Raw genomic sequence first — 13,303 nt, 5'->3', positions numbered from 1 at the left:
TTACATACAAAGCTCTTCACTTTTTGTTACTTTGCACTGTTCCCAGTGAGCGTTACTTTCTTCAAAACATAAGTGGGAGAGTGGCTGTGATCTAGAGATATTTTATGTCAGTACTCCATCATTTGTGTCCAATCCCACTTTAAATCCTAACATCCAGCATGGTTTGAATAAGTAAACCAGTCACATGGTATCTGAAAAACAAGGTACCATATAGATAGACTAAAGCTTCTACATAAGATGTCACTAATGTTTATAATTTATTTTTTATTATTTTTTGTTTTTTGTTTCACTCACTGCCCAGGCTGGAGCGTAATGATGCAATCTCAGCTCACTGCAACCTCCGCCTCCCAGCTTCAAGTGATTCTCCTGCCTCAGCCTCCCAAGTAGCTGAGATTACAGGCACCCGCCACCACACACGGCTAATTTTTGTATTTTTAGTAGAGACTGGGTTTCGCCATGTAGGCTAGGCTGGTCTCAAACTCCTGACCTCAGGTGATCCACCCGCCTTGGCCTCCCAAAGTGCTGGGAATACAGGCGTGAGCCACTGTGCCCGGCCCAACGTTTAGAATTTAAAATGCAAGTGTGATTGCTGGTATGCTGGCAATTTTCTAGATGAAGCAGGTCAGTTCTATAAGGCAAGGGCATGCTGTTAGATAATTTCAAAGTCTAGGAGCAACAATATATGGAGCAACTCTAGGAGCAACTCTAGATGGAGTAAAACTACCACCAAAAAAAGCTGAGCAGTATGAGTTGAGATAGGTACTGTCCCAACTTTTCATTTTGTCTTATTATGAATTGAATCTAGGATCAAAAAGAAAACTGCTTGGTGTAGACCTAAGGAATCTGCGTGTCTTATCTGAAGTCTAAGATCTGAAAGTAAACAAACAAGGTAAGAGACACTGCATCAGCCTTATGTGTGGTGGAAAGCAACAAATTAAAACATGTGGTGCAATGAAAAAAGAACAGTACACATCTATCACAAAAGAATTAGCACAAAGAATGCTGAGGTTCCCAAATTGTTCGCTGAGGAGCCCTGGGGTGCCAGAGAGTATTTTCACTTTTCATAGGAAACACAGCAACATCTATGGGACACTGTGAGAACTACTAGCACAAGGTAGTTCATAGTTTCAACATTAGAATACTCCATATTTCTTCCGGTGATGTCATATCTTTGCTAAGGTGGGTTTTCAACAATAATAAAAAGCAACTTCCTATGAGGAATCATTGTGGAAGAAGAGAAGAGATTGCAGTTATCCTTATGATCCCAAGGTTTGGGAAGTTACATAGTGAGAACAGGCAGACATGTCCCATTAGTTAATTTTAAGTATGTACTGATGGAATAAAAATATTATGTTTTCTCTCAGTATTTGTATTTTTCAAAAACACCTGTTTTAAGACTTAAATACTAACTAGTAAGCCCTTCTTAATACATGGAACTGTTGGGTATTTCTTTAGGTCTAGGGACACACTGCAGAAACATTACAAGGACACTGAGGACACTGAACTGAGAAAGTTTAGGAACTTTGATAGAAGTAATGGAGAGCTGGGCTCTACTACTGAAATGAAAAGGGCAAAAGAAAATGTGAACCAGGCTCCACTGCCAAAAAGAAAAGAAAGCTCAAAAAAGCTTTCTGTTGCCACTTAAAAAGAGAATAAACTCAATGCCTGGAAAATTCAAGAGCTGAAGAAAGGTGAGATTTCTGCAAACGTGTACACGAGAGATGATACTCACTGGTCTTCAATGTGCTTCTGAGGACAACATAGGCTTTGGAAATTTATCAGTTAGCGTCCTAGCAGCATGCAGATAGTACACTGAAAGAGTTTAAGTAAATAGAGTTTTTAAAATTGGCTACTTATGGAGATGTGACAAAAGTTAAACCGACAAGGAATGAAAAGAATCTGAGGACAAGCAACAGTAGAAATCCATTATCACTCTTCGCCTGAGGGGGCAAGAGGAACTATTAATCATTGCCAGAATCTGATTTAGACTAAATTTTGAAAAAGGAACTATCCAACAGGAGTTGTGGCCATAGATGAATGCTGTTGTGAAAAGCAAGGCAAGGCAAGGAAGGAGAAAGGGAAATACACACTGCGACTTTCCTTTCCTCTTGCTCTTGCATCTCCTAACAGTGTCTCTCATTCTAAGTCATAGCCAAGTCATCTGAGTAAACTTTGTAGTCATCAGCCCACAAACAGGGTAGGACGGGGAAGGAAGGAGACTGGAATCCACTGGGGAAAAACAGAAAACCACCACCTCAAGAAACAATAATATATGTTTTCAGTTCAGCAGTCCAATGAGAGTGATTCTCCAGCTGGAACAAATGTGACAAAAAGAGGGAAACTTTGGGATCATTTGGGAGGATGAGAAATACAGAGAGAAGAGTAGGAGACAGAGATAATGGAGAATATAAGGCCATGATCTTGCCAGGAAAAGTCAGCCTGCTATAGATGTGGGTTACTGCCTCTGCTCCCTTTATAGGAAAGACACAAACAACTACGATAGAAACTACTATGCTGTATCAACTATGCACAACTGCTTCCTATGTCAATCCACATCATATAACAAGTTCCAAAAACTCCTAATTATTCCAAACCTATTGTATACTTTTCTGCCTCCATGTCTTTACATATATAGTTTCTATTTCTAATCTTATATCTTATTCTCCAACTCAAACCTATATTGTTATATAAGATTTTCCTACTATTCTTTCCCCCATACCAGTCCAAATTTTCTCTTCTCATCAAGGGCAAGTTAAACATCCATCTCTTCTACAAAGGCATCCTTTAAATCCAGCCCACATTTTTCCCCCGAGGTTTTTTAGATGCAGCTATCTTTTTATGCATCCTTATAGGAACTTATGTTTTCAAATCTGAGGACTCATGGTTGTCATCATTCTAGAAATTACTGGCTATTATTCCTTCAGACATGGCCTCTGCCCCATTCCTTCTAATCCCTACTTTTGGAACTTCACTCCACGTGTTAGTCATTCTTAGTTTATCCTTCATGTTTCTTAACCTTTCTTTCATATTTTTCATCTCTTTGTCTTTTTGTGTTGTATTCTGGGCAACTTCTTTAGCTCTTTCAGGCCACTAACTCTCTCTTCTTTAACATATGCTCTTAGTTTTCCATTTCAGAAGTTGTGTTTCCTATTTTTTACTTCTACTTGGTTCTCTTTGTTATCGGCATCAACAATTTGTCAATAAAGGTCAATAATGTTTCATCTCCACCTTTCCCCCATAATTATTTGAAGCAAATTTCAGACATCTATAATTTCATTTTATTTATTTATTTTAAAACTCTGCTTAGTCTTTTTGGCTCATTACCCATCCTTTGCTCATGTTTTCAAATTCTTCTATTCTTTAAATACTATAATCATTTAAATATTTAAACACAAACTTTAAAATATTTTATATTATATATTTAATAATCCCATTATCTGCTTCTGCTTGGTCATGGTGGCTATATCCTCATATATTTTAAAATTTTGGATGCAAGCTCATGTTGGTAGACTTATTATTCCCTAAGCTTCTGAAATACAATGTAATAGTTTTTTATTTTATCTCAAACAATTTATTTTTAACCTACCAGGCCTTAGGGTCCTTTATGCAAGGAATACCTCTGGCACTTTTGCATTCTTTTGCATTTCTTTTTAAAAATTTTTCTTAAAATTTCATTATTTTTAAAATTGTTTTCTTTTTTGTTTGCATTTATTTAAAGAATAGATATAAAGTCTCGCTGTGCTGCCCAGGCTAGTCTCAAACACCTGATCTAGTGATCTGCCCACTTCGGCCTCCCAAAGTGCTGGGTTTACAGGCATGAGCCACCACAACCGGCCCACACACAGCTTTAAATTGGTTACTTTAGTGTCTCATTCTTAAGAAAGCCATGATGGCCACACATTTGCCCAAATATACAATATGACAAACAGAGATCTTAAAAGAGATCTCAGAAGTAGTATAGACAATTCAAGAAAAAAATTTAAAACATATTCTCAGTTTTAAGAGATGATATTATCTCCATGAGAGAAAAACAGGGTGTTTTTCAAAAACTAAAGAACAAAAATGAACTTTTAAAAATTAAAAATATGACATCAAATGTAAATTTTTCAGTTGTAAAAATTTCCTAGAAAGTGGAAAAAAAGACAGAGAAACCACAGAAAAAGAAAATCACAGGATTAATCTAAGAGGTTTAATTACCAAGAGAAAACACTAAAAATGGAGATGAGAAAATTATCAAATAAGTAAGTCAAGGAAACAAATAAGCTTTCTGAAAAAAAAAATAAGCTTTCCATTTTTTTTTTGTTTCATGGATCTGAAACAAATAAGCTTTCAAACTGAAAGTGCCAAACAATATCTACCAAAAAGAATGAAAGATACCCTAGTAAGATACACTACTGTGAAATTTCAGAATACCAGGGAAAAAAAGATAAAATCTTATAAGTTTTTAGAGATCTAGCAGATCTAACAGATCATGATCAAATGCTGAAAATCAAGGGAGACACAGAATTCTCGACTGTAATACCGAGGCTAAATAATAATTACACAACTCAAAATTAATGAAAGTAATTTCCAACCTATTAGGTTGGTGCAAAAGTTATCGTGGTTTTTGCAATAGAAAGTAATAGCAAAACCGCTATTACTTTTGCTGCAACCTAATAGAATTCTATACCCCAGGTATGATAGTAGAATATACATATTTTCAGACATATATCATCTCTAAAACTTTATTTCATTCACCCTTTTCTCAGCATGAAAATGGAGGATATGATTCACCAACACGAGGAAGTAAAGCAAGAAGATGGAGTGATCCAAGACTCAAGTGATCCAATGTAGAAGACAGTTCTCAAGATGACAGTAAAACAAAGTCTCAAGATGAAAGCTGTGTAGCAACTATTTAAATTGGAGCAGAAAGATGTAAGGCCCTAGAAAGGATGTTTCTAATGGGGAAGAAATGTGGACTAATAGATAACCAAGCATACCTGCTTATATACAGTTGTTTTAGAGTCCTTCTGGAGCTTTTGGGGATAAATAATAGGTATGCAGAAAACTAAGCAAAACAAAACAGAGGTATTTAGTGGCCCTAAGGGGAGGAAAGGTATTAAAAAGGAAATATAATCACAGTACAGAACATGGTTCATCTATGGACAATCCTTATAGTTATAATAAACACTAGATTATTGATTTAACATAATTATTTGGGAGAATGAGAATAGGAGTGTGGTGGTTTAAAAGTTAAATTCCAACCTTCTTTCATGTAGTGAGTCAAAAATTTCTGAAAATTAGAAAAAATAAATGAAAAGTCTCTTGGGTTCTTATAATCTTATTTTGTTATTATTATTATTATTTTGAGATGGAGTCTTGCTCTGTCGCCCAGGCTGGAGTGCAGCGGTGTGATCTCGGCTCACTGCAACCTCCGCCTCGGGGGTTCAAGCAGAGCCTCAGCCTCAGTCTCCGAAGTAGCTGGGATTACAGGCATCTGCCACCGCACCCAGCTAATTTTTGTATTTTTAATAGAGATAGGGTTTCACTATGTTGGTCAGGCTGGTCTTGAACTCCTGAACTCGGGTGACCCGCTCGCCTCGGCCTCCCCAAAGTGCTGGGATTACAGGCATGAGCTACTGCACACAGCTAACTTCTTAAAATCTTGTTATTTGCCTCACCTTGCCCTTTCACTCCTGTCATCATACTGTCATACCAGTAACTATAATCCTTTCACAATCTCAACTGTCTGCATACTTCTCTCTGAACATTATCTCCTAACATTCTAGTTCACTCTAATACCTCAACATCCACTGATACGACAATCCCACTGTTAGTCCCAATCCATGAATCCTACCATCTTTTTACTTGTCCTAACTGCTTCGATACTCTCTTCCCTCCTTTCCCAGTGATCCGTCAACATTTTCTACAGCTCTGCTGTTAACAACACTGAAATCTATTAAAATTGTTCTAAGTTTTGTTTCTAAGGACAGGGCTCTTCTCTGTTTCTAATATTGATAAAGAACTTTTACTACTACATTAGTAAAGTTACTCTAAAGGAAAGGTGCAAAAAGTTAACAGGGCTTAGTGTAACATTTTGTCTTTTATTTCAATCTCTCATGGGAGTTTAAGCTTTTTATAACAGGAAGGCTGAGGGAATTCAGGGAAAATGAAAAATTGCATAGCTACAAGAAAATATAAAAGAGTAACCCGACAGAATAGAAAGAACACAGAGTTAGTAGTCAGTAGACTTCATTAATAATCCTGGATTAGGCCAGGCACAGTCTCAAGAGTGTAACTGGATTAGGCCAGGCTCAAGAGTGTAATCCCAGCACTTTGGGAGGCTGAGGTGGGCGGATAACCTGAGGTCAGGAGTTCAAGACCAACCTGACCAACATGGAGAAACCCCATTTCTCCTAAAAATACAAAATTAGACAGGAGTGGTGCATGCCTGTAATCCCAGCTACTCGGGAGGTTGAGGCAGGAGAAGCGCTTGAACCTGGGAGGCAGAGGTAGAGATGAGCTGAGATCGCGCCATTGCACTCCAGCCTGGGCAACAAGAGCAAAACTCCATCTCAAGAACGAGGAAAAAAAAAAAAAAATCCTGGATTATACCCTAGACTAGTTAGTTAGCCTGAGGGCCAAAATTTCCTTAGTTTGTAAAATGGAGCTAAATTATACCAACAATTTAAAAATGTTTTTCCTAATAGCAAAATCCAAATGATATTTTACATAAAATCCCAAAACAACAACAAAAAAGACTGTGTTGCCTCTTGAGACAATTCTGCAGAACACTGAGGCTCCACAGAACATAATTTGAATTTTTCTAGATCATTCTAGATCTAGATCATTTCCAGAACTATCCTACAAGTCTAAAAAAAACTATGAATTTTTTATCTCGAAACATTACAGACAACTTAGTTCCGGAATGCCATAGAAGACAAAGGTGACACATGAGACAAAATGCTGGAAACAAACATGTCAGTTTAAAGCAATATTTCCTATAAATTTTTTCTTCTTTTATTACTAAGACCGCTTGAAATGTTTCCATCGGTACATGTTTTTATAAACATTTTCTATAAATAGTCTATAAATATAAGGGATAAAAGAATAGAAAGCACATGAAAATGTAAAATATCCTATGTAAACAGAAGGAGCTATTTTAATAGGGAATGTGGTCTCTGCCAAGGAAAAGTTTATAATCAAATTAGGGGTAAGAAACAGCCTATCAAGAACCTAGAGGATCTGCTTAACATGCACAGTGTCTTCCAAGTTTTAAAAGGAGCATTACTCCAAAGTGGGAAAAATGCCTGATGCCACTGAGGTGAAAAACATTTTTAGGTGAACATTACAATGGTAGGTAAAGAACAAACAACAGTTATCACAGTCTTTTATTGTTCTAAGCTTGTAGTTTAGGTAATTTAAAACCATATTATCTATTCCAGGCACTCATCATCTTCTGCTGTTTCCTCCTCTGTGCTACTGTTATCTTTCTATCTCAATTCAAATCACCAGACAGAAAAAGAGCATCCAATTAAAAGTTAAGACACTGAAGGTCTAGTACCAGTCCTGAAATTTATTGGTATGTAACTAACCTGGATCTTGGTTTCCTCAACTACAAAATAATGGCAAGATTCTGAATTACTTGTAAATTATCTTTTCAATATAAAACTTTATTAACAATAACCTTTTCATAAGAAAAATCTCCTAGTCATTTTCCTTCCAATAACAATTCTTTAAGTTTCCTTTCTATATTACTCGATAATTACCTTAAATAGGCTCTGAAATGAAAGAAAATGACATTCAACCAGTTAGTTCTCCATTCTCAAATCCACTTTCATTATATTCAAATTCATAGCCATACTTCAAACCCTAGGCTAAAAGAAAGAATACCCCTGAATGGCTTAAATGTACCAGGCAATGCAAGGTATTTTACATACACTACCCTGGTTTTTCATTGTAACAGTTCTGTGAGTATTACATTCTTAACTCCACTTTAGAGTCGGTAAAACATTGAATGCTTTTAAAATGTTTTGGGGATTACCGTTCTAGCCACTACTTTTAAAACTGGGAAATAATTAAAATTTAATGCTTTCCCAGTTTTAAAAGTAAAGGCTTAGAATAGTAATCCCCAAAACATTTTCACAGCATACATCGTTAAGCATTGTAAATCTGCTTTCATTAACATAATTAATTTTTAGAATAACATATACCATCAACCTAAATACCAAATAATAAAAAAGTTTAGTATCTTTTACTTAGTTTTTAGATAAAATTACGATTACGTAATTTTCCTCTCACAACCCAATGAATGGATTTGAATCTAAAAGTTATCACTATGGATTTAAATCTACTGTGGACCAAGTTAACCTCTGTTGGGTTCTATGGCCACAGACTGAATTCTAGTTATTCAAATTATTCTTGAAAGACACTGAAACACATAGAAGGCTGGGTGACCAAGCCTAATAGCTCATTTCAAATATAGCTTGAGTAAGATATCCTACACATGGTGAGCCAGAAGAATTGCCTTAGTTGTTAGACAGTGCATTATTTTTTTTTTTTTTTTGAGAGGGAGTCTCGCACTGTCGCCCAGGCTGGAGTGCAGTGGCCGGATCTCAGCTCACTGCAAGCTCCGCCTCCCAGGTTTACGCCATTCTCCTGCCTCAGCCTCCCTATAGCTGGGACTACAGGCGCCCGCCACCTCGCCCGGCTATTTTTTTTTTTTTGTATTTTTTAGTAGAGACGGGGTTTCACTGTGTTAGCCAGGATGGTCTCGATCTCCTGACCTCGTGATCCGCCCGTCTCGGCCTCCCAAAGTGCTGGGATTACAGGCTTGAGCCACCGCGCCCGGCCTAGACAGTGCATTATTAAGATCACCTATATGCTTCAATATTACACCTTACTGATCTTTCAGGTTGCTATGAATGAAACATTTTCAAATTACTACACAAATGAAAGATCTTATAGCTATCTGATATTCATCTCTATATTAAGGTAGACTTTATAACTCATTGAATAAGAAATATAAAAAACAACTTAAGTTCTATTTTTATTCTTGTTAAGAATACAACTTGTTGAAACCTTCTAAAAAATATAACTCACATTTAAAATGAATTATAATGTAATTAAAATTCAAGTAAAAATGTTAGTCCTCTTACCCTGTCTAGTTCCAGTGTAAACTTCTGGTCCCATGATTGATTGGAAATGGGCTTCCAGCTAGTTTGGCCAACCACAGTATTATCAAGCTTCAAAACAGCACAGACATCATCTGTAATTAAAATTTACAAACTAGCTTAAAAACCTTAAACCTTTATAAAAAATAGAAGTACTGCTTTTTAATTAGCAATAAAAGTCTTAAGACCCTTTGAAAATAAAGTTTTTCATAATCAATATTAAAACTTTTGAATCTAAATGGCTAGTTTTATATATACATACACTCCTACTAGACACTCCCAAATTGTTTGTGTTTGACAAAAACACAAATAGTGACTGCTATCTCTTTTGTTTACATTGGCATGTGACTGAAAGAACAGATAAATAGTTGTTTGCCACACTGTGTTTGTGTGAATATCAATCAGTTTTTCTTTCTCTATCTGATATTTACAGAGCTTGTTGCCTTAAACAATTCTTTATTTTCACATTTTTCTTAAAGCCTCTCTCTATACACAGGAAAGCACAGGCAAATTCACTTTTGTATTCTACGGTAGGTTGAACTGTCACATGCTTTTCCCCTGTTATATATCTATATGTAGTTTATGCTTATACTTCAGAATTTCTCCCCAGTGCTTTCCAAACCTCTTGCATTTTACTCTCCTCGAACGACACCCCTATCATCCCCCATCTCAGTGACTACCAGGCTATTATCTCAGTAAACACATCTGGATCAGCAGTTAGATTACCAAAATTTCAATGTTACTATTAAAGTGTCAGTAAACCATTAAAAGAATCAAGGCTGGAGATGGTGGCTCACACCTACAATCCCAGCACTTTGGGAGGCTGAGGTGGAAGGGAAGTTACAGCTCCTGAGTTCGAGACCAGCCTCCGCAACATAGTGAGACCCTGTCTCTAAAAAAAAAAAAAATAGCCAGGCATGGTGGCACGTGTCTGTAGTCCCAGCTACTTAGGATGCTGAGGTAGGAGGATCACTTAAGCCCAGGAGGTTGAGGCTGCAGTGAGACATGATTGTACCACTGTACCTAGCCTGGGCAACAGCAAAACGCTGTCTCAAAAAATAAAGAAAAATAAAGGAATCAAGATATGATTCTACAAGAAGGACCAGTCTCACAGCTTCTGTATACCTTCAGTTTGGCATAAGAGTGATGCTCAATAGTTCATTCTTCCAAAAGAACTAATGTTATTTGTCATTCAGTTTTCTAATGTATTTTTAACAAAATAGAATTTGTTGCCTTTTTGTTTCCTGTCATCAAAGCTTTTAATATTTTAAAATTAAATCATAAAAACCATAATTTTAAAGTATTTTGTCCAACTTGAACACTTCATATTCTTCTCTATCCCCATTCAGAAATCCCTTCTATAAGCACTTTAGTTTGTTACATGATTTTTAAAAATCTGGTTACTGAACTGGACAAGTCATCGGTTTTTAGAAGATTTCGACTACTTCCGCTTTTACTTTTACTCGTTCTGCTCATGAAAGATGATCTGGTTTCACTTGGACTCCAACCAGGCAGTGCAACTGATGTTGCTTTTGACCGTCCAGGGACATTCTCTAGGATATCTTGGCAGCCCATAAGACGAACTTCCAAAGTACCTGTTAGCATACATAAATATCAAATAAGAACATCAATCCTTAATCCATGGAATCCTTAAACTAAATCTGTTATCTATTCAAAAAAAGAAAAAAATAATCTGGTAACAAAAACTCTTCTCCCAGAGGATTTGTGAGGTAGTTATCATCTTTCCTATTTTAATTAGAGAAACCATTACAAATTCCTTAGACAATTAGAAGAAATTTTATAGAAAAGAACAGCACCTCCTGGCTGTGCATGGTAGCTCTCTTGCCTATAATCCTAGCACTTCGGGAGGCCGAAGTGGGTGGACTGCCTGAATTTAGCAGTTTGAGACCAGCCTGGGCAACATGGTAAGACTCTGTCTCTACTAAAAATACAAAAAATAGCTGGATGCGGCAGTGTGCGCCTGTAGTCCCAGCTACCCGGAAGGCTGAGGCACGAGAACTGCTTGAACACAGGAGGCAGAGGTTGCAGTGAGCCGAGAATGCGCCACTGTATTCCACCAAGACTCTCTCTCCCAAAAAAAAAAAAAAAAAAAAGGAACAGCATCTCCCCAAAGCTGTCTGTCTGTAGGGCATAAAACAAAACAAGTTACATAAACTATGTTGGTAGAGGTATGGGAGGAGAAACATAAAGCTAAATAATATGCCATTAAAATGGTACATGAAAATTGGAAATAAGGAAGTCTCACTATGTGAAAAGGAACTACGTTTAATAGTTACGTAGTTAACACAGAAAAGAACTTTACAAGGTTTTTGTGTAACTAAATAAATTTGTGTTCTATTTGATGTAAAATGACATTATCTTTCCATTCTGTTAGTTTAATTAGCCAAAAAATTATGGGTTGTAATTAAGCATAAAATAACTTCAATTTATTAGGCAAAAAAATACTAAAGATGTTCAAAATGAAAACAAAGAACTATGCGTTAGGTCCTCTGGATATACGGCTTTGTCATTATTTGGGCTAGGCACAATATACTAGAATTTAAATAATGCTTCAGTATTAACATTTTAGATACTGTACACTAAATAACATTTTAGGAGAAGTATTTCTGGTAAAAGTTGTCCCATTAATTTAAATAACTACTTAATTTTACTTAAAGTTTTAAATTGTTTTTAATAATACTTAAGTACTTATATATTTCTGTCCAGGTAAGTAACAAAGCTTCCCAATCCAAAATACCAAAAAATAATAATAATAATAATTCAGACAAAATATATGATAAAAAGGGTTAAAGACACTGGACATCAGGCAATGAAGAATAATGATCCCCGAGAGATGGGAAACAAATGAGATAAGCCCTAAGATTGCTCCAGCTTACTGTCTTAAGAATTTCCAGGACACAGTGCAGGGAGGGGGGAAACTCAGGGGAGCCAAGTTGAAGAAACAGAAATGAGAGTACAAGGAAACCAAAGCAGCTAGAGTTCACAAGGCAGAATAAAGGAAAGAGCTGTTCATAGAAAGAACTCCTGAGATGGTCAGAGGGTTTTCAAGTATTCATCAAAGTATTAATCGGGCGCGGTGGCTCACGCCTGTAATCCCAGCACTTTGGGAGGCCGAGGCGGGCGGATCACGAGGTCAGGAGATCGAGACCATCCTGGCTAACATGGTGAAACCCCGTCTCTACTAAAAATACAAAAAATTAGCCGGGCGTGGTGGTGAGCGCCTGTAGTCCCAGCTACTTGGAGGCTGAGGCAGGAGAATGGCGTGAACCCGGGAGGCGGAGCTTGCAGTGAGCCGAGATTGCGCCACTGCACTCCAGCCTGGGCGACAAAGCCAGACTCCGTCTCAAAAAAAGAAAAAGTACTAATCAGCACCTGCCTATGAAGAAAAGATCTGAGGCAGGGTAAAGAACCAACTGAAAAAGTTAGAAAGAACAATACTCAGGGCATAAAGGCAGGAATAGTGTTTGCCACCACCAACCAGGCTTGAAAATCTCAACTCATGAGGTACTGAAGAAAATATCCAAAAGAGTCTTGCCCCAGCAGTAGAGAATAATTACCCCTAAACTAAATGATTTCACATAACAAATCTTTAAAGCAGTACCCAAAAGGGCCATATTGTTTCCAAGTAACTGTGTCCTAGTACAAAGTTCAAGAATATTTATAGAAATACAAAAATATTCAGCATCCAACAAGGGAAAATTCACAATGTCTGCCATCTACTCAAAGATTACCAGCTGTATTTGTTTTCTATGGTTGCATTACAAATTATTACAAGCTTAGTGGCTTAACATAAATGTTAGGGTTAGAAGGCAAGGATATCAAAACAGTCAATCTACTGAAAATGTGGCACAGACACATGGAAGAAATGAAAAAGACCTAAACCAAATTTCTAGTGATTAAAAAACGGCAATATCTGAGATTAAAAAAAAAAAAATACACTGGATGGGACTGCAGGCAGATTAAACATTGCAAAAGAAAGATTATTGTTCTTGAAGACATAGTAAAGAAATGATCAAAAATAGAAGACACTAAGGAAAGACTTGGGAATAAAAAAAGAACAGAGCATATATTAACTGTGAGTTTAATTTCAAGTGGCCATATATGTGTAATTGAAATTTCTCATGAAGAGA

The 13,303-nt window shown here is 36.7% G+C and overlaps 1 protein-coding gene across 8 annotated transcripts in view; it reads right to left on the bottom strand.

Moving 5' to 3' along the window:
* PKN2 (protein kinase N2) overlaps positions 1–13,303 on the bottom strand; it is a 165,942-nt gene that overhangs the window by 34,722 nt on the left and 117,917 nt on the right. For 6 of the 8 annotated variants that reach the window (XM_009212350.3, XM_003892154.4, XM_031650534.1 and 3 more), the window contains exons 7-8: positions 10,562–10,747; positions 9,138–9,247 (exon numbers count right to left, since the gene is read on the bottom strand). In XM_009212350.3, coding sequence (XP_009210614.1) covers positions 9,138–9,247; positions 10,562–10,747 — 296 coding nt within the window. The remainder of the gene's footprint in view (positions 1–9,137; positions 9,248–10,561; positions 10,748–13,303) is intronic. The other 2 variants (XM_003892155.4, XM_009212327.4) reach the window with 1 other exon arrangement.

Source organism: Papio anubis, chromosome 1 (assembly GCF_008728515.1).
Source record: "Papio anubis isolate 15944 chromosome 1, Panubis1.0, whole genome shotgun sequence".
Taxonomy (NCBI): domain Eukaryota; kingdom Metazoa; phylum Chordata; class Mammalia; order Primates; family Cercopithecidae; genus Papio; species Papio anubis.
The sequence above is the reverse complement of the archived record's forward strand: the minus strand, read 5'-3'. Positions and strand labels throughout refer to the sequence as shown.